We start from the raw sequence: 22,362 nt of genomic DNA on the forward strand, positions 1-22,362 counted from the left end.
TTGCTCTAGCTCAGTCAGATTGGATGGAGACCGTCTGTGAACAGCACTTTAAGTCTTGGCACAGAATCTCAAATTGATATAGGTCTGATCACATGAATAAGCTTTGATCTAAACCCTTCTATTGTAGCTCTGGCTGTATGTTAAGGGTCATTGTCCTGCTGGAAGCTGAACCTCCGTCCCTGTCTTTTGCAGACTCTAACAGGTTTTCATCTAAGAAATGTCCTGTATTTGCCTCCAGCCATCTTCTCATCAAGCCTGACCACCAGCTTCCCTGTCCCTGCTGAAGAAAAGAATCCCCACAACATGATTCTGCCACCACCATGTTTCACAGTGGGAAGTGTAGGTCCAGGGTGATGTGCAGTGTTAGGTTTCAGCCACACATAGCGTTTTGCATTTAGGCCAAAAAGTTCAAATTTGGTCTAATCTGACCTAACCCTGCTTTAAACTTCTCCACAAGTTTATCCCTGACCTGTCTGGTGTGTTCCTTGGACTTCATGATGCTGTTTGTTCACTAATGTTCTCTAACAAACCTCTGAGGGCTTCACAGAACAGGTGTATTTATACTGAGGATAAATTACACACAGGTGGACTCTTCACTAATTAGCTGACTTCTGAAGGCAATTGGCTCCACTGGATTTTAGTTAGAGGTGTCAGAGTAAAGGGGTTTGACTACAAATGTACGCCACACTTCTCAGATACGTACGTGTAAAAATCATTTTCCTTTCACAATTATGTACCACTTTGTGTTGGTCTATGACATAAAATACAATTACATTTGTGGTTGTAACGTGACAAAATGTGGAACGTTTTAAGAAGTATGAATACTTTATAAAACACAACCACTAAAATGATCTGTTATGTTGTCGTCCTTAATTACAATCTCCCAGAGTATCAGACTGGCTGGCTATAGCCTGACCTGTTACATCTGTCCTTTTTGTCTGTGGTGGAGGCACAGGAGGGATGAGATTGCATCCTGTTTAATTGTTTTTATTGTTGCAGTTTTTTTGTCTGGAAGCGTCTGCTTGCGTTTTATATTGTGAGCATCTGCATTTTCCTTTTCATCTAACATTTCTCCGAGCAGCACTACAGAACTGGCAGCTGAGCTAACTGCCATAAGCGTCTCCTCAAATGTACACTCCCATGGGGTCGAAGTAATTCTGGCTGTGCCCATTAAACTAACGGGATCAGGTTTTACTGTTTTCTCTATTTGTAGTCTGCATTAACCGGTTATGGATTCAATGTAACTCAATTTCCAGGTTATCATAATAAACCAGCCACCAAAACCTCTGGCTTTGGTGGCTGTCAAAAGAAGAGTTGCACTTGTTGAGTATATTAAATGGCTATGGAGGAGTTATACATTCTGTATTTATATAAATACCAGGGTTGGTATACCCAGAGGTTATACTTGCAAATGTAATTAACTTGATGCTAATGATGAACTAGTTTTAATTGTTATTGTTCCTTAGAAATTAAATTGGAAACTAAACAAGCTTGTAAACTAAGATGTCCATGTGAACCACCATGATGTATATAAATTCTAATTGGGCAAACAGACATAAAAATTTCCGTTACCCATTTGTTGCCATGAAATAAAAAATTTAGCTTTTTTATTATTCTTTTTTTCTGAGTGCAAAAGTCAGCAGTGGTTTGGGCATGAATTATTGACACAGAAGGAGAATATAAATAACATAAATTTAAATCAAATTTGTACAGAACTGTCACAGTAAATTAATTCATTATTGCAAGACAGGCACAGTTATAGATAACCTCTCATTATATTTAAAATGTAATGAAAATGTCCAGTGGAAACTAGAAAAACTCAGCGTGTTGTTGAAAACAATTTTGTCTTGCATATTATGCATATTATCTTTGAAAAAAACTTGATTTCACGGTGTATAATAAATTATTTAACATGCACACCATTGCACAGTTAGTTGCTGTGGATGTGAACATATTGGCTAAAGCAATTAAATTTGGCAGATTTGTGTCAGATTCAAAAGAATGAATCACAAAGAGTTTACATGTTCACATACCAGAAGTGTGTCAGTAATTACTGACAGCTGTTTGATCTCCATATTCAGCATCTTGGACACGACACAGCCCCACCTTTTGACATAGAGTTTTCTGTGGTGAGAAGAAACATTGTTAGACTAATATAAAATCTCATCACATTACTGTCTTATAAATAAAATCTAGTATTAAAGGTTTAGTATAGCAGACATGGAGTGTTTTTTTTAAAATCACTGTTACCCATATTAATATGTAAAAAAAAGAAAACAAAAGGATATGAAATGTCAATGCACACATACAAATATTGTTAGTGGATGGTTGTGGTATTTGTTCTGTTCCAAAACCAAAAATTCATGCGGAGAAATTTTAACATCCAACATGCAGTGCGAAATATTTTCATGTGCTTGGTTTCAAGGGCAATGCTGCATTTTTAGTTCACCAACTTGAAGCATTCTGCTTCAGTCATTTAGTGGCTATCCTGCAAAGTCAGTGTCAGACCAGAAATGTGCCTTGAACAGTATGTATGAATATGCACACAAAATCAATAGTCAGACTTTAAGTGTCTGGTTTAGACCCAGATAATCCTATGTGTATTGAAGTTGATTCCACATGAGTTTCAGTGTCTCTCTGTTTCACATATTCCAATCTCGAGAGAATTCATGTAGTGGGAGTATTTATGGTAGAGTGGATTCATCTCTACTATTGGAGTGGATGTATATTTCAGGTGGAGTGGTAGCATAGTGCTTGTGTGAGTTTATAGAGTTTATAGTTTGAGCTTCTGCACTGTCTAATACCAGAGCTGAAAATTAACCAGCGTGCAATTGTTCTTGAAGTGTTTTAAGAGCAGAATTAGTTTTAAAATGTTTATTTTTAAGACAACATAATAAAATAAAATTAGGACAGTTTTGTTGAATTGTAAAATGTATCAAGTGGAATGAAATGGCTATAAATGTACAAACATGAGTTTTTGTGAAGTAATGCCAACGCTTAAAGGGACAAGAATAAAAACAAAAACAGCAGTAATTATGGATTTTTACTAGGAAGATTTCTTTTTTTAGTCTTTTTCCTTCAAAGACAAGTTCATTTGTAATTCATATTACCACAGATTACAGAAAGAAATCAGTATTTACTTCTGTTTCATAATGATTACAGCTTCCATTTTATGAAGCATGAATGAAGGTAGATGAAAAGAACTCTTTATTATGATTTCCAATTAGCAGAATAATAGCTGAACACATCACTTCATTATTTTACTCTAAAAAAAGTTCTATTAGATTAGCTTTGCCATTAAATAACACATTGTTATATGTGGGTTTGATAAAGTGGATGTCAAAAGGAAGTCATCTTTGTCCTAAATTTTTATATTTGTTACAGTGGGAAACGTCTCCACGGGCCAAATTGGTTACACAACACATGATGAAATTCAACAATGAATAATCAGTCATGCTGTTGTGATGATTGTTTTCCATTCTTGATAACCAAAAAGTGTGCAGGTTTACCAGATGTACCATGGGAAATGTGATTTTCCATTTACACCAATAAGCCAGTCTTTGAAAGGGGTGAGAAATGACCTTCTCTGTGCACAATAATGATAAAAAAATACACGTTGGTCACAGAATCTCACAAAATAAGCATTCAAGCTCCTTTTCAGCATTGGTCTTATCTGTAAAATAATTTTTTATTCATGATTAAACATTACAATGCGCTAGACAACAACTTCTTGGTACACACTGCCTGAAAAAGTATAAAGAAATTACTGTATTTTACAACACAAGCCATTCTGTGCAAACCAGAAATATGAATGACAGCCTCAAGTTGTACACTGATTATCTTCACTCCTCAATCATACACTTATTGATTAGCAAAACATTGATCGTAGAGCTTGACAAATCATTTCTATGCCTTTGACACCAGATACACATGATGCAACATGTACATCAATTAGAGTGAGAAATTGAAACAACCCCAGGTCGTAGTTACTGTATATCTGGTTGTTATGAGACACAACATTATTGTATTATGTACTAGGTTACAGGCAAGTATTGTACACTTACATTTTAATTTTTATTCATTATTTTTGTCATTCTTGCAGCTATACATAATTATGACAGACTTTAAACCCCATTTTTCATTGTGCATCACTATATTTCTAAAGTGTTTCAGTTACACTCATTTCCAAGCTTTTTTAAATATATGCATCGCAACAGACAAGTGCAGTCATCTCAACATCTCGTTGTCACAGCAAGCATAAAAGATTTCAAGGGGGGTTATCTCACAAATAAATTAATATTCTGTTAAAGTTTGTATCTCAAAATTTAGCTAACTCATTATTTTGCTCAGTATATTAATTAGTTCAGCTGGAGCAAGAATATTTAAGTATATTAATTAGGTTATATTTCCAACCCCTAGCCCAAACAACTAAGTAAGCAAACTATTTCCATAGGTAATGTTTTTATTCAGTGGTTATTATAAAAGAGAGCTCTGACCACAAGCAGTTCTGTGAAATGTGCACTTAATGATATGCAGTGTTCTCCGTGACAGTGACATTCTCACAAGTTGAGAAGCCTGTTGTAGAGCAGCCTGTTATGCTTGTTGCCTAAGTGTGTGTTTGTGTTACCATTGTGACATATCTGAAGAGTTATATCCTTCTGCCAGCCTGAATCACAGTGCATCAGTCTAAATGATGCTGTGCCCTTGAAAAGGTCTGCATGATAATCTATGATTAGAGTGTCTCTGTGTGTGTGTGTGTGAGTGTGTGTGTGTGTGTGTGGTTAGTGGTGGCTATTTGTTTGTGTTAAAACGATTGTGCATTCCTTTAGCATGCAAGCAGAACATTGAGAAGTGGAATCCAGATAATGATTGATCAGTAATTCATTGTTAAGACTTTGTCCATTGACAAATCAGTTAATCAATTAGTCATTAATCATTAGTCAAGTCAATTTAAAGTGCTTATTCATAGGCAGTGAGAGTATATGCTGATCAGCCACAGCATTAAATACAACTGTTGGTTTTAATATTGTGGTGGGTGACAGGTGTCGGCATGGTAAAAATGCAATGCTGGCCATAATTGACAGGTGTCAGAACACACATTATCACAATTTGCTTACATATGGCGCTTTGTAGCCACAGACTGGTCAGAGTGACCATACTAACTTCTTTCCACCACAACCTTAAAACTAACAGATGTAATTAATGTTATAGATGTAATTTGCTCTGTACCATATGTCTGTGTTTGATGATGCACATGATTTTTTTTTTTTAAAAAAGAGGGTCTCAAAGTCAATGACCATATCTTTCACTTAGAGTATCTGCACACAGTTTTGGGAAGTTTGTAGAAGAAATAAGTTAAGTATTATTAGGATATTATCAGTACACATCCCTCACTGTGCGTTTGATTTTGTCTACCTGACACTGGTTTCATTTGATTTTCATTTCAAAATTAATATTCAGAAGTACAGTAGGTATAGTCTTATTTCAAACCACATTTAGAAACAAGCTCCTGATTGAAGCAGATGGATTTACTGGATTTACTTTAATATTTAAAAAAAATTCATTAAGGGCTAAATGTTCGTGTGAAGAACTCCTTTCATTTGAAGCCCACTTGTTGTAACTACAGTATTTTTTTATAAAATGAAAAAAACAGATGGCTGACAACAACAAAGAAACAGTATTGTTTTATACAAACATCTAAGAGCTTGTCAGACCTTGTGTTAATTTCTCTTGTTTGTGTGTCTCTTACCCCTTCAGGTGGAAAGAATGAGCAGGAGGGTCTGGCAGCCGTCAGGAGGATCTGTGAAGAGCACAAAGAGGCCAAAGGTAACTTTGCAAACATAACCATGAACACATGCACAACTACACAAAGGCATACAAAGGCTTGTGCCCGTGTGCACTTATGTTAGTATGCCAATATTAGAAGATAAAGGGCAGAGCTGCAGCAGTGTGAATCCCTCAGGCCTGTTTTTACAGTTTTTTTTAAACACACACATATAATTGTACACTTGCAGGTATACACACAAGCACAGAGCTTCCACGATGGTTATACAATGGCAAGAGTGTTGCAGAAGCATGGTGGGAATCAGGAGGATACAAAGGAAAGGGGCAGGAGAAGAAGACAAGATGAGTCAACTAAAATGTGGGGTGGTGGGTTGAGGTGGGAAATCGGTGAGCTATGCCAAGTAAGAAGGCAGAGAGGGGTAAAGAGAACATGACATTCAGGCAAATATAAAAAAATAACATGAAAAAATAAGGGGGAAGTGGAGGTGCAATGAAGGTGTACAGAAGATGATGGAGATGAGAGGAGACAAATGATAGCGGTAGATTTATTATAGCATTGACTAAAGCTTACAACTCCCATGTTGAGAAATGGTTTCAGTTGACCTTCACAGATCCATAAATTCCACCATAGGCTTGTAACAAAGAAGTCTCATAAGTTATCCTGTAGCTAATGGCCTTGAGTTTTAACCACCTTGCAGGATATGACAGTAGCTGTTTTCCTCAGGGGATGTACATAGATTTTTACAAATGCAAAGATCAATAGCAATTTTATAAATTAGCATTTTTAAAAAGGATTACAATGGGTTTCTTTCTTTGTACAGATCTTTTAGTACTTTCTCAATGCTGTTGTCAGTATTGTCAGTATTGTTAAATACAAAATATTTTCATATTAGAATACACAATGTTAAATAATTTTAGTGGTGTTTCAGTCAGCACCATTAGACCTGTCACTTCTGCTAAACTACAAATGGTAGGAAAGTAGCCTATGTAGATTGGTTATGATATATAGTTTATTTAATCCTAGTTCATACTCTTGTAAATTAAAAGTGATGTAGTAATTTACCACTAAATGAAACTGTTAGTTGGTTTTGCTTGGCTGAACGAATAGTAATATTCAAACCATCAATGAGCCAATTATAACTAATTCCACTGTCTTAAATGTACAAAGATGCTATTATTAAACGATTATTAAAGGCTATGGGAACATATGACTGATTATTACTGAAGAGGTCCTACTAGGTTGATGTAATACATTGTCTTATTGAATACACATCTGTTAAGTCCACCTCCGGTGAGAAAGACACTGATTGTAAGATAACAGCAAGTCTGTTTCAACTGAAATTGTTTCTAGTTCAGGTTCTCATAATGGAGCAAACAACACGTTATGTTCGATATTAAATGTAGCACTGCCAATTTGGAAGCAAGTTGCATAGCCTTGCAGCGGAGAGCATCAGAAAGCCAGCTGGCTGGGTCCCTGCTAGTGTGTAAGTGGCTGACAGGTACTGAGGCATTGGCCATGTAGCTGGTGTCATTGAAGTCGATTTCCCTGGATGGGGCCATGGTGGAATTGATTACTTCTTTTGTAATTGGCAAGCACTGAGGCGTGGGCAACAAGGGGGATGTCTGTAGCCAGATGCTTATGCACTGAATGTGAATGTGCTGATGCGTGTGTTTGAGCATATTTGAATGAGACGAGACAGTAATGGATTCTCATTAGTATGTGAGGCAAGAGCATTTCACGTCTTTGTCCAGACGCCCTTTGACATTCTTCTTAGTGTTTGTGCATTTGTCTCTTATGAGAAATTAGAAGCAACGTAGAATATACAGTTTGGAGTTTGGTGCCTAGGCCAAATCTAATATGTTTTTAAGGACACTACGTAGTTTCTGTGGATTCTAAGTATAATCTACTTTTTTTCTAAATCCATGTCCAAAAAAAAAAGACACTATACAGTCAGAATGTTACTTATCAGTATGTTTTGCTTTGTGTGTATGTGTGTTGTACAAATTAGGACAATTATACAAATGTGTACTTTGATCCCATTGGGTATACAGTGTATTGCCCACCATAACAAAGGTACTGTCCCCAGAAAACCTCTAGTACAATCCTGTGAAAATATGCTAATCACTTTAGACTGCAAGTGGGCTTTAGTCAATGAGGCTTAAAGAATTTAACTTTTATAAACACACATGCACGCAGATACAGAGTATTTCTGTATTTTTGCCACAGGCTCTGCTGTCTGTCCACTAACTTTAGTCACGGTGCACTTGAAAGTAACACTTTTTGCCTTAAACCATAGGCCCAGATTAACAGTATGAAGCACTGGAACCTGTGTGTGTGGTGTTTGTTTGTCTTCCTAACACACGTTGAAGTTTGTCTCAGGTAACCCAGCTGCTCTCCTCTCACAAAAACGTCCATTATTTTGCAAAGCACTTTCACTCCAATTAACATTATTTGCGGTCACATTTGTTATGTTGTACAGTCACGTAATTAAACAAGGCGCCTTCAAACTCACCTCAAAAGAAACTCACCTTTTGAAGATATGATTTGTCAATACTAGTATTTCATTGTGTGGAATTCTGGAAATCCATTGTGTTGCAAATGTTCTGTATGTACAAGGCATGGATGTCTGTGCTTTTGTGCTTTAGTGGTTTATACTTTGTTAGGTTTTCAATATACACTAATTCGGATATAACTGTCTTGACTTGGGAGAGCATCATCCTATTAACACTACAAGCTGGAGTTGACTGGGTCACCGCCAGGCTCCTCTTTCCCACATCAGCTAAATAAAAGTCTGTGGAAGAGCTCACATTGGCATGATGGCCAGACTTAACATCCTTGGATAGCACTTTTGTTTATCAGTCAGCTGAAACTGAAACTATATACTTGTCTGGGTCTCATAAGAAGTGGTTTCAGAAAGGACAATCCATTCATTCTTTTAATTCTTAAGCTTCATTTGGACAGTGTTTTTGTGATGGAGAGAGGGTTTACCAGTGGTGCATTTTATTATAGGATTTAAGTTTAATCCAGCTTTATCAAATCTGCTGTTGTCACTTTCAGGACAGAAGATGCTTTTTACAGCCAGGTAAAAAAAAAAGTGGATTTTTGGTAAGAGAAGCATTCTTTTATAGTTTATTTAAATGCCAGATATACCAGAAATAGCTGAAGATGCTACAGCATGAAAGGAAAAAACTAAACTCTTTTTCTATTAGTTTTGTGTAATGCTGCACATCGACAAACTTACCTTCTAATTACCTGCTATGCAGTTTGTAAACTGTGCTCATATTATATCAGTTATATGCGGAGGCTATATTGAAAGCATGACAGTGCTGCAAAATATGTAAAAAAAATTTGATTGTCAGGGACATTTCTGTGCATTCTAAGGTATAGCGAGAAAAAAATGTAACATAATTTTTTTATAGAAAAAAGTTGAAAATAGTTATAATTTTGTGCTGATAATGACAGAAGCAACTGTGACTCTTTTTTGACAGAGCAACAGATTGAGATAAAAAGAGAGCTGATTTTGTTGTAGAGGAAATTGAAAGGGGAGAAGGAAGTTGGTGGCGTGCAAGCTCTGAAGACTTGGAAATTGCTATACTTCTATGAAACCATCTTTTGACTTTTGCCCCCTTCAAGAATTCAAAATTCATAAGTGTGACACAGTGCGTTCAAGTGTCTTTGTTCGGAAGTAATTCCAAAAACAGCCAACTGTTTTTGTTGGCAGTAGTAAGTGCGGTCAAACAGTAATAAATGTGGCATCTTTACCTTTTAATGGAATAGGCCTTTTTATTGTCATAGTGAAAAATGTGTTACCAATAATGTTAATGATGTGTTGTAGTATGCCAGTAAAGTACTAGTTTATCAAAGTGAATAAAGAGAATCATTGATTTATTTACACTTGCTTTTCCTTCTGTGAAAAAAATGCTTTTTCATAAGAATGAGATTTTATGTATTTTCTTTGTGTATCTGAATATAGTGTAAAGCTACTTATTTAACCTCTGATCCAAATTAGAAATGAATAGAAAAGCCGTCCTGAACTTGCCTTCTGCTGATCGATTTAAAACAAAGGCTGCTTGTCTGCAAGGACAACCTGTTGACACGACAATGTTCTGCATCAAGACGACAGCAGGGGATTTGTTTAGTTAACATGCATGGCCAATGTTACTGTAATGTTTGGCCGGGTGGTGGAGGAAATCCACGCAGGGGGCCAGGGGTATACTTGACTCAGTGTGAGATTTATTTACAGTGATCCAGACAAACAGCAGTTCAAACTGGTTTTGAGGATTTGTGATAAACTATATACAAAAATATTAAAAAATAACAACAAAATAAAACAAAAATTTACCAAAACAAAATAAGAAACCTGAACTCAACAGAATAGAAGAACTAAGCTATGCCCATTGCTACTGGGCAGCTAGCTGCAGGTCTACCCATAAACTGCAGTAAAACAAAAACTCTCGAGGAGCTAGTATTCCAGGCCTTATATACCTCAAGCCCCTCCTACGAAGACAAGCTACTACTCATTAATACAGTTAATTAATACAAATTTGTTCTATAGACACAATATACAAATGTTTTTAATATATTATTATAATTTATCTCACCTGGGAAGGTTAACAATAAATGTTAATTAACGGTATTTTTAAGAGTATTTTTCAGAAAACCACGAAACTCCTTTGATTTACCCTCTGCTATATAAACCTTTCAGACCTCCAACTTCCTGTTTGGTAATCAAGACTTGTGAGCTGTTGGTAGATTAAGTACACATGAACATTTGGATAAGTATCACATTGACAATGCAGCACTTGGTCATGATGAAGGACTATAGAGTGTTTGTCCATGTCTTGCATTGTCCTAACCCTGTTTGAGACTCTCTTCTCACTGCACAGAACACAGTTCCGGATCCATCTTGCAAAAACGATAAAGGTCTGTGCACTTCAGTATTTCAGAGCAGAAAACACTCTTGTAAAACCAACCCTGAAGTCATGAGCCTATGTGTCTTTTTTCTTTTAAAAGTGGATCACAGTGTCTGAAAACACATTAATGCAAAAATATCACCTTTGTTTAGTCTTTCCAAGTGTGTTCTCGAATGCAGAGTTGTCTTGTCTTTATTCTGGTGTAGCATATATTTGCTCACTATTGTCACCTATAGTCTGGCTGTGGTTAGTATCCAATTATGTGGTAGAGATAACAAAAATGCATCAGACTGAGGAACAGGAACAACAATAAAAAATAGATATTTTTGTTAACTAAACATTAGACCCTTTTAAAAGGTCTAATGTTTTTAACCATTCTGTAATTGAAACAGAGAATCAAAAGTAACCAGAATCAATAAGAAACATGAATCAAATTAACACGGTGCCCAGTTCTAAACTGGACACTGCAATTTTTACTTATTCTTTACAAAACTGTTCAAGCTCTGTGAGGTTGCATTGGGATTGACATTTAACACTTTCTTTCAAGCCCAGCCAAAAATTGTCAGTTGGATTGAGGTCGGGGCATGACTTAGATGGTGCAGAACATTAGCATGTTGTTTTAAAACCACTTGTGTAAAGCTTTTTATATGCTTGGGGCACATGTCTTGCTGGAAAACAAATTTTCTCCCAAGTCACAATTCTCATGCAGACTCCATCAGGCTTTACTCAAAGATTATATTTAGCTGCAGTCATTTTACCATTTCCCGATTACAAGCCTTCCAGGGATTGCTGCGGAGAAGCATCACCACAGCATTATGCTGCCGCCATGATGCTTCACAATGGGAATTATAAGCAGTGTTTGGCTTTTGTCAGCATGGAGGGAAGTGATAACCAGAAAGCTCAGTTTTGGTCTCACTAGACAAAAAAACTGTATTCCACTGGACTTGAGAGTAGATGATGATAGTAACTGCTTCAAAGGAGTAATACAGTAAATGAGATTTCAAAAACAAAAACAAAATACTCCTTGTGAGATTATGCACATTTTTTGAAGTATTTTACTATTGCTATTACTTTTAACCTCTTCCATTATGCAAAAATAAAAAGACTTAGCTAATCTTAATTCACTTATAACTTTGTTTCCCAGGCTTTTATAAAAAACATTTCTGTATCTCTTCTGAATTTAAGTGCCTTCTTCAATGCCAAATTGCTTTTCTTTATCCATTTTTGAGTAATTTGCAAATATTTTTAAAAATGCCCTTTCGTTTGTGTCATTATTTAGAGTTTAGATTGATATGCAATAATTAAAATGTGTCCATTTTTGAATAAATTTAAAATGCACTTTCCGAAGCAACCTCATATTTAGCGACTAACAACTAACTCAACTCTAATATTTTTACATTTGGATAAAACACACACCCACATTGATATACATACATATAGACATATAATCTTTAGGGTCTCATAGAAAAGTTAGTTAGAAAGAAAGAGCTACTGCTGACCTCTAAAACTGCCTGTTACAAACCAAACTATGAAAAGCCACATAGAACAAAAACCTAACCAACACAGTCCCTCCCTACACTGTTGTTTGTCTAACTTAAGTTTTTAATATAGGTTTACGTAGATTTTTGCTTTATTGAATCTTTAGTGACTACTTTGCAGTTTTGTGGTTTAAATCAACTTAAAACCCCTATTTGTTCCATGCACCTGACATTACTATTTGAGTGGAAGTGCTTCAATTAGTTTTCCCATAACAGCGTGCGCATAACGTCATGACGTAGACTACTTATCATTTTAAAAGTTTTCTACTGCGGCTCATCTGCCATTTTCTCGTGGAAAGATTGTGGAAATGTTGAGAGAAAAGTGAGTTTAAACATTTTGTGCCAATTTTTACATAGCTGTGCAAAGTTTATTGATAGAAGATCCTGGGGTCTTAATTGAAGTTGGGCAGCAGCAAGCTGACACCCAATCAATGGAATTTCACTCCCAGTGGGATTTCTAGGTATGACTTGCCTGCCTGAAAATGCTTTGCCTCAAGGGAGTCAAATAAGAGAACACTGGATGTGTTTGTTCATGTTTGTTCTTTCAGTGTGTAACACACTGAAAGAACAAACATGCTTATGACCTATTACAGAGGTCATTAAATGCACAGACCTGCTGTCTTTGCTTCCATTTTTTTTTTCAATTTTCCTTCAATATTTTACACACGGACACACACACAATTTACACACAGTTTAAAACACTTGAAAATGCCTTTGAATTTTTAAGGACTGGTACAAAATTCATCACAGGGGTGGTATTTAAAATAAAAATTGTTCACACAGTTTATTAAAGACTTTACATGTATACATATAAACACAGAGGGATCTTTCTGAGGTTGTTAGAGCACACATTGACATAGTTCATTGCCACCCCCTTAACCTAACCTGATTCATCACAGCTAAGCCCACCTCTTACCCAAATCTAAACCTTATTTTAATATTAACCTTAAAAGTGTCATAACCCTATTACACTCTCTGTAGCTGTGAGAATTAGTCCTCACAACGGTGACCTCCCCCACTGTATGATCTACCTGAAACACCACCAACACTGCCACTTGTATGTGCACACAGACACAAACAAACACACTTGCACTCAGCTAGCAGGAGATGACTGACATTGTTTGAAGATAAGGTTGCTATCAGACCTTTATCGAGGACGGCTGCGCTCTCATCTGTCACAATGGCCTTTTTCTCAAAAAGCTCCACCGAACCCCTCCATCTCAGTCCTCTCTCCCTATAGTCATTTGAATTATAAGGAGTTATAATATATTATATTCTCAATGTTTTAATAACAAGATCCAGGTTACAAGTAATAGAAAGTGTTATTGTAAATATTAAAATTACTGATTACATTGCACATCTATGAACTATGAAAATTTTGAAAAACAGGTTGTAATTTTCTTACTGTTAATAAAAAGTAAAACTGGTAAGGAGGAACTGGCTTTGAACGCCCCAAAACATATTCGTATGACAGTGAATAACAATTTGATTTTAAAGATTTACATAACCATAAATCAAAAAGTTGTAATTAGTCTTATAATAATTTTCCTTTCCCAGAATATGTTCCATCTAGGCATGCTAGGAAATTTAATTAAAGCTCACAGTGTATGTGCAGATGAGGATAGAAGATAGTAGAACAATTTAAAACATTTCTTGAAGAGATGAGATTTCAATTTAATGTTTAAGATTAGAAAGGATTCTGCAGTCCTGTCTGGATTGAGAAGGTTGTTTTTCGTGGATGCGTGCTTTTATTTATCACAATTATAAGTAAAGGAGAAAGCAAAAAATAAGTAAAAACCTAACACTAGGTTCAAATAAAAAGCTTTGGAGAAGCAGAAGGGGGGTTAAGTAGCAGATAATGATAAAACTGTGGAGGTGGAATGCAGTGGGTGGGGTCTGGTTTAAGTCTGTACAGATCAGTGCTAAACTTCTTTTGGAAAGATGCTGGTGGAGGGATTTATGGATTGTAAAGCAGGTCAAAATTTTAATGTGTAGGGTGGCATGAGTTGGACATCTCGTTGCATGTTACTTGGCCTGGCACGAGTGCATCTCACCACTGGAAGGACGTTTGCAGTCAATTATCTTTTTAGATGAGCAGAAAAAGCACTGCAGCCTCTGTGTGATTTTTTTTTTTTTTTTATTGCTGTGCTGTGCTGGAAAGTAATGGATAACATCAAGATGGACTGTAGTGTAAAACCTGACTAGTGCTGCCTATAGCAGATTGAGTTTCTTGTACTGCCTTAGGAGGAACCTCCTCTGTTAGGCTTTGTCATGGAGCATCTGTTTATGACCAGTGGGTGGCTCACACACTGCCTCCTGTCTGACAGGATGTTGAGGATCTGCAATCAGAGAGGCTAAGGAAATGTCAGCTAGGAGTCCTTAGTGGGGAGGAGCTCCTGTACAATGGTGTCAAATGTTGAGCTAAAGTCAAAAAGTCTTCTTGAGATGCTAGAAGATATTTCGCAGCAAAAGGTTGACTGCATCATCCACAGACCTATTAGCCTAGTATGCATTTTGGGGTCTGTTGGGATTATTGTTTGATAAGTTTTTAAAAGATCTGAATGGTAACAAAATATCCAAATTCTGCTAATAATTTTATACATTTTAAATATAATGTATAATGAGCATTTTATCCATTAAGCTAATGTTCATTAGGTGGTTAAAAATAGCATCTCCATCCTGAATTTTAAGTTGAATCCTTGAAGTTTGAATTCTTGTAACGAAGTATTACATATACAGTTGATTGCAAAATGTGTGTTATTTTCTGAACAGATAAAGTTAATGCTGCATGTCTGAAGTAATGGATGTTACCCTGACCAGCCGGTGGTCCATGTAGAAGAGAATGTAAATTAATAAATAAAAACAGCACAGGTCTTGTATTGCACGTGCCATGGACATCTATTAATAGTCACTAGCAGACAGTAGCCAGAATTTACATTTTAGCAATGTCTTTTCAGGATGTCTTTTGTATGTAACCATGTGGACTCAAGGAGCCAGGAATAGAACAGCTGTCTTTGCCATTGGCTGGAAAACTTGCTTTCCTCCTGAGCTAAAACCACCCACATTTACACAGGGGGCAACAAACCAAACCAGGTGAAGAATCCAATGAAATAATGCTGGCCGAATACAGGCTGGCTGATTCTTTCAGTAAAGGAATCATGATAAGGATTTTTAGAATTATTTTTAACTTACAATTTTAATCAATTTCAGATTTCTAAAATAGATCCTGCAAGAATGTACACTGAACCTGTACTAGATGTTGGCAGTTTTCTAAACTCTTATTTAGATGTATATATATTTAACTTGTACATGTAAATAACCATAACATATCATAGACAGATATCTTGAGACTGAAAGTGCAATTGTCTCCAGTATTTGCCTCAGAGCACAACCTTTAGGATGGTTCTGCTTCACAGTCATTAACACACACACCCCAGCACACACAAACATCAAATCTTTGTTTGAAATCTGTTTTGGATGTCTACTGAGCTTCAAAATGGGTCCATACCAGATGTCCAGGTTCCTAAATCTGAAATACAAATCTGTAAACATCAAGATTTTGTCTTGTGTAGATGTTCAGATAATGGATTTACTATACATCTTTGAATATGTCCAAAGGCGTTGTGTGGATGAGTACTGGACTTCTAAATTTGACATAGAGAAAAATGTGGATTCTCTGCTATCTGTGTAACGGAGGGCGAAGCAGCTCGTACACACACACAACGGAGCTGCAGTCTGCATCCAGTGAGGCAGATACCAGCTTAGGTGAGGCACTCTGCTGGACAGTTCCTTTGTAGTCAAATAGCAGCCCTACCAAATACCCTACTAATTCCATAATTCACTAACAGAATGAAGAAGTCCTCTCTGGACATCCAAATACTGAACCCGTATTAGACTTTAAAATACATTTTTTAAAAAGTCATATCTAGATGTCTCTTTTGAGCCTGTATCATGCAGCTCAACAAATAAATGGAGACATTGACCCACCAATGTGATATAAATGTCACAAACTAGCGTTAGAGTTAACAACAGTATAATAAAGGAGAACATAAGGCCTTATTCAAATTTGTGTTCATTTTCTATTGTAGTGAGTGTATTATCTTAGAATTATAGTAAAGAGTTCCCAAAGTATTTAAATGAATGGAAACAAAACTAATTAAATATATTACTCTTCATCTACTTACTATCAAGCTTGGTATGAATGTAAGCATAAGACTGAAACAGAAACAAACAGCATGGTGACAAAATACAAAAAAGTTGTCCATCCACTATTACAGTACACATACTCAGAATATATGTCTTTCATATGTCTTTTCAAGTTAGTGTTCATTATCTCTTAAAGAATTCTTCTGTAAGCCTTTACACACAGAGTTTGAGTCCCTTTCGTGCTCTGATGATACCAGCTTCTGGACTTTGCCTTCCTACCTGTGTCTTATCCTACATTACACCTGATATAATGGTGTGTTAAGCTTTGATGGAGCACAGGAAAAAGTATTGGGTTTGATATAATATGCTGAAGCAACAGATGCAGAGGGCTGCTAGTATTGTAGTGAAAGAACCCTCAGATATGATTAATACACTCTTTGATGTTTTACAGCTAAAATAGCCAGCAGAAATAATCCATTTACAATGGCTCTGATGTGTGTGTGTGTGTGTGTGTGTGTGTGTGTGTCTGTGGGTGTGTGTGGGTGTGTGTGTGTTTTCATGTCTATTCTAGTGGAGTTCAAGAAACTGGACCTAGCCTCTTTGCAGTGTGTCCGGCAGTTTGTCCAGAACTTCAAGGAGCGGGGGCTTCCGCTGAACATACTGATCAATAACGGTAAATAATGGAAATTTCATGTTGTAGCCATAGGGGTTGTCATCACGGGAGAGACGGGGTACACCCTGGACAGGTTGCCAGTCTATTTCAGGGCCAACACATAGAGACATGCACAGACAGACAACCAAATTTAGATTTATCAAACCCACGCAAACTCCACAACCTTTAGATGTGAAGCGACAGCGCTAACCACTCCACCCCCGTTCTGCCCCTTCATTATATAATATTCCAGTATTCGTACTTGAAACCAGCTATGTTTTCTGGATGTACTTCAAAGGCTGGCTTCATGTAGTCATAAAAACTGTATCTTTAAACCAATTACACAATTGACAGTAATCTTACATAACTGATATTTCCACTGCAAATATCAGTATTACAGTAAGTGCCAAAAAGGCTTTGCTTAAAGGGTCAGATCAGGGTGGCAATATATATAAGTACAATGTCACTGCAATGATTGTGTGAAAAATTTTGTCACCACATTCTTTCACAAAGTATCAGTTGATGGTCTGTAGAGCGACATAGTCTGTAGAGGTCCAAGTCTGTTACCCTGGACAGGGCAGTTTAAAGCTGATATAGAAGTCTTAAATATAACCACCTCAAAAGTCTGTAGGGTAATATTATTTCTGAAGGTTGAAGTGTAAATAGACATGTAATTTAGGGCTACACAACTACCTTCTTTGTAGTGGACGGAAGATGGGCACTGTTATTCTCTGTTGAAGAAGCCTAATTTAAATTAATAATTTGCTGGGGAGGGGAGTAGGCTGTTGGGGGTTCGGTATCTTGCCCAGAGACACTTCGACATATAGCTGGGACCGGGGATCGGTCAGGATGTAGTGTATAGCCTTACCAACTGAGATACAGCCGCCCCTTTGACATGATTAATCGTATCCAAATTAGTATTACACAAGGTTTGATACGTATAAAGCCAAATTTTTGTGCATGAAATGTTTTTGTGTGTGTTTTTGTGTCCAGCTGGTGTCATGCTGATTCCTGAGAGTCGTACGGAAGATGGATTTGAGCAGCACTTTGGAGTTAACTACCTAGGTCACTTCCTGTTGACCTGGCTTCTCCTGGACAAATTGAAGGCTTCTGGGAAATGCCATAATTTCTCCCGTGTGGTCAACGTCTCCTCTTCTGCCCATCGTATTGGCAATATCAGACTAAATGATTTAAATAGCTGGTAAGTTCATGCAACTTGCACACACATAGAGTATATGGATACAGTATATATACAAAATTGCTAATGAGATGCTTACTACAGAAGAAATACTAGAGCTTTACTAGCAATATTTTGCCATCACAATCATGAGGAATTACATTACTGATGATTTGCATAATAAGCTACTGTATGTTACATGTAGTAGCTTATTGTATAGCTTAAACATGTTTCAATTGCAAGAATATTTTAAGCCGAAACATATCAGACTGGCATTATTGGGCAACTTCTGGTTTCATTAGGCTCAGTATTGTCCCTGGTAGCAGTGACACAGTCCAGAAGTATTAGCAGCCTAAACATCTTAACTGGGATGTTGTTGTTTTTTTAGGGGTCAGCTAAGACACATAGCAGTGTATATGTTATAAATTCTGAGGTAGTCTGTAATACCCAAGTTCATAAAATGTACTGAGCTTACTGCATGGCCACAGTGAGGTCAAAACAAACCAGACCCTCCCTGGGATTCTACTGCCATCCAGTTGTCAGGACTTTGTGATTTTGAAATAGTTCCTTTATGCTTATTATTTAGAAAGGATTCTTGCCTCATTCTAAAGGGATTTCTGTTACATTGATGATTAAGTTGTCATTCTAAATGAACTATAAAATGAGCTGTAAATCCTCAATTTAGGCATTGACAAACACACAGAGACATAAAATTCTAAGTCAATACAAGGCAAGAACTTTGTAAAGACATCATGTTTCCTTTAATACACTATGAGTGTTAAATTCAGACTAATGTTAAAAGTGCAGATACTGCTCCTATCTATTAAATGATCTACTACTCTACTTTCGGCTTATCCCGTGAGTTCAGGGTCGCCACAGCGGATCATTGTCCGCATGTTGATTTGGCACAGTTTTTACGCCGGATGCCCTTCCTGACGCAACCCTCCCCAATTTCTACCGGGCTTGGATCGGCACTGCATCGCTGGGGAGGGGGGATAGGGGGTTCAGTGTCTTGCCCAGGGACACTTCGACATATAGCCAGGGCTGGGGATTGAACCACTCACCCTGTGGTCCGTAAGCAACTGCCTTTACCAAATGAGCTATAGCCGCCCAAATCTAATCTATTAAATGATGTACTTTGGAATTTCTCTTTCTTCAGGTCTAAGTCGTTATTACTTTTACTTGTATTGCAAACAGCCTGGCAAGGGTCACCTTGGGGTTTATGGAGCTCCTTTTAAATTTCCAAGAAAAGAAGAAATTGTTGTTTAGCAGGAAATGTATCTGTTGCAACAGTTGATTAGAATGATCTGAACAAAACTGAAAAACGTACACTTTATCTTGTCTATCTAATATTATTTTTTACTTTCATCTTTTTCAGTCAGTGTTATTCAGCCCATGCAGCTTATTGTCATAGTAAGTTGGCCCAACTGTTGTTTAGCTCCCACCTCCACCAGGACCTGCAGTCTGGAGGTTTCCCAGTGAGTTCTTTTGCTGTTGATCCTGGGATGGTTGATACTGCTCTGTACCACCACCTCTGGACACCACTCCGTCTGGCACAGAGCCCGATGGCTCACCTGCTTTTCAAGGTAAAACACCATTCTGACTTTCATCTGCTTATTCACATATTAGGGCAGAAATCAATAGGTTTTATTTACTCTTATATATAAACATCTACAAAGCCTGCTTTTCTGGAAAGGAACTACACTAAAGTTACATTTTGAACAGTGTACCACAGTGGCCTAAAAGTACAAACTAGACTGTGTACTGTACATTGCTCTGGATTTTATTATACAAAAGGAAACACACTCAAGCAGGTTCACAGTCTATCCACATTGCTAAAATTGGAAATGCTACTAAAATTCAAGACATCACTCTGTGTTATATTTTAAAACATTTCTTGCACATCTTAAGGCACTGGCTGCAGGCTGCTGTTAATGTTCCTGGGACTTAATGGAAGGAGACATGAGTATGTGTTTGAGACTGAAAGTGCAATTGTCTCCAGCATTTGCCTCAGAGCACAACCTTTGGGATGGTTCTGCCTCACAGTCATTAACACACACACCCCAGCACACACAAACATCGAAACTACCGCCTGTTAAAATACCTTTTCAACTGAAGTCATAATATGTTGGTGCATTCAAAGCCAAAGGCTAGATGATAAAGTGAAATAGAGAGTTTATTTATTACAAAACAAACGCGTCTTTGATGTCTTTGCGGTGTGTCCAAGTGCCACTTGTCAGCCCAGACAGCAACCTGAGCTGACACAGCAGTTGCTCATCATGGGTCCTACTTCTTTGACATCACCTTGATGTGTCATGGTCGTAACAGAGTCTTAGTAGTCTTCTGCAGAGATGGGAGAACCTGGAGGAAAGATGGTCATCCTATTAACATGTTGTGAATCTGGCCTTTGGAGATTGCCCATGGCGGTGCTTCTCAGCAGCATGGACAGGATGACTGCTCAGAATTTAGAAAAGAATAAATGCTCTCAAATATAGAGAATCCTTAAAGTAGCGTTGGGCAATATGGCAAAAGTAAAATTAAATATAGATTTTTTTTCAGTGTTCTGGAAAATTTGAATACTTTTTTTTCTCTGTGCATCAACTTAAGATAAAATACGGATCAAAAATCGGTTCATTAAAACTATTTTGTGCTCTGTAATAACTAGGGCCATGTGTGCCGTATTAATGAAGAAAAACATCACAGAAAAGCTTCTCTCTTTTCACATACTGTAAACCTTGTAAGGAATAACACTTGGAGCAAATATGCAACAATAAAAGTAACACCCAAATATAGTAATTGCAGAAAGGCCCAGAAAGGCAAGCGAAAGAGAGATGAGCTTGGATGTCTGACATTTCCATATCAGGAAGGATACATGATGTTTTTGTTGTTTTGTCATCTTCAACTGTTGCGACCACCATTACTCCAGCTTATTGACTAGCAAAGCCAACACATGTCTCTAAGGACACAAGTTTGTATTTCTTTAAAAAAATTGTTCAGCATTTTTTTAAGCTGTAACTCCATTTATGAACAGCAGTGACAGCAAAATAAATTGTGTATAGCAACTGTAAAATGGAGATACAGGCAAAAGTAAACTTCAGCCTGTTTTCGCCTATATTGTCACACATACTAAAACATTTAAACCTACAAGGGAAACAATAATTCATTCAGAAGAAGAATTAAAATTCATGCTTGGTAGTACTTTATTACAGCACACACATACACACATACTATTTCACACAAGCATACAAGTGTACTGTTGATGCTCGCAGGATGTGATCCCCTCGCTGTTCTGAAACCTGCTTCTGGTCTGCGCCTGACACAGAGATCATTGTTCTAATCCATTAACACTGACACTCATGCACATTTATGCATGCAGACACACACACAAGCATGCATCCTGAGCCTTCTTTTCTCTGACACTAACATACAGTGACATCAGCCCTCCTCTGGCATTCATAAGCAAACACACACACACACAAATTTTTGTTTTTTGCAGCGATAACTTGTTGCTGTCACTAAATGCTGTCACTAAAGTTATTTCTTATGCTTTCATTTATTTTTAGTATGCGACTATTGTTTTCATTTAGATTCTGATGTACTGTGCGTTCAGAAAGTATTCAAGACCCTTTTTCACCTTTTTCAGTTTTATTATGTCGCAGCCTAATACTAAAATCTTTCAAATTATTATTTTTCTCATTTTCTCATGTTGACAGAGAAAACTGAAATAAAAAAAATATATTAAAAAGAAAAAAACTGAAATATCACATACATTCTGTAAGTATACAGAACCATTACGCTGTACATTGTTAAAACACCTTTGGTAGAAATAACAGCCCTGAGTCTTTTTGGGTATGATGCAAAAAGCTTTGCACACCTGGATTCGGGGATTTTCTGCCATTCTTCGTCTGCAAATCCTCTTAAGCTCAGTGAGGTTGGATCGGGAGCATCCAACATTGACAGGGGGACATTCACAGAGTTGTCACTTAGCCAATCCTTGTAATGTTGGAACGTACCCCTTTGAGGTCCTGACTTTCAATGAGGATATCTCTGCACTTGTCTCCATTCAGCTTTTTCTCAACTCTGACCAGTCTCCCAGTCCCTGCTGCTGAACAACACTCCTACAGCATGATACTGCCACCACGATGCTTCAC

At 37.1% G+C, this 22,362-nt stretch overlaps 1 protein-coding gene across 6 annotated transcripts in view; it reads left to right on the forward strand.

The window, feature by feature from the left end:
• The window catches only part of LOC137132423 (dehydrogenase/reductase SDR family member on chromosome X-like), a 45,687-nt gene that overhangs the window by 17,643 nt on the left and 5,682 nt on the right, over nt 1-22,362 (forward strand). For 5 of the 6 annotated variants that reach the window (XR_010915118.1, XM_067514822.1, XM_067514820.1 and 2 more), the window contains exons 3-6: nt 5,758-5,826; nt 16,954-17,055; nt 18,028-18,235; nt 19,590-19,797. Coding sequence is in view for 5 of the 6 variants with exons in the window: in XM_067514822.1 (XP_067370923.1) it covers nt 5,758-5,826; nt 16,954-17,055; nt 18,028-18,235; nt 19,590-19,797 (587 nt within the window). In the remaining variant the exon portion in view is untranslated. The remainder of the gene's footprint in view (nt 1-5,757; nt 5,827-16,953; nt 17,056-18,027; nt 18,236-19,589; nt 19,798-22,362) is intronic. The other variant, XM_067514819.1, reaches the window with a different exon arrangement.

This window comes from Channa argus, chromosome 9, assembly GCF_033026475.1.
Source record: "Channa argus isolate prfri chromosome 9, Channa argus male v1.0, whole genome shotgun sequence".
NCBI classification, from domain to species: Eukaryota; Metazoa; Chordata; class Actinopteri; order Anabantiformes; family Channidae; genus Channa; species Channa argus.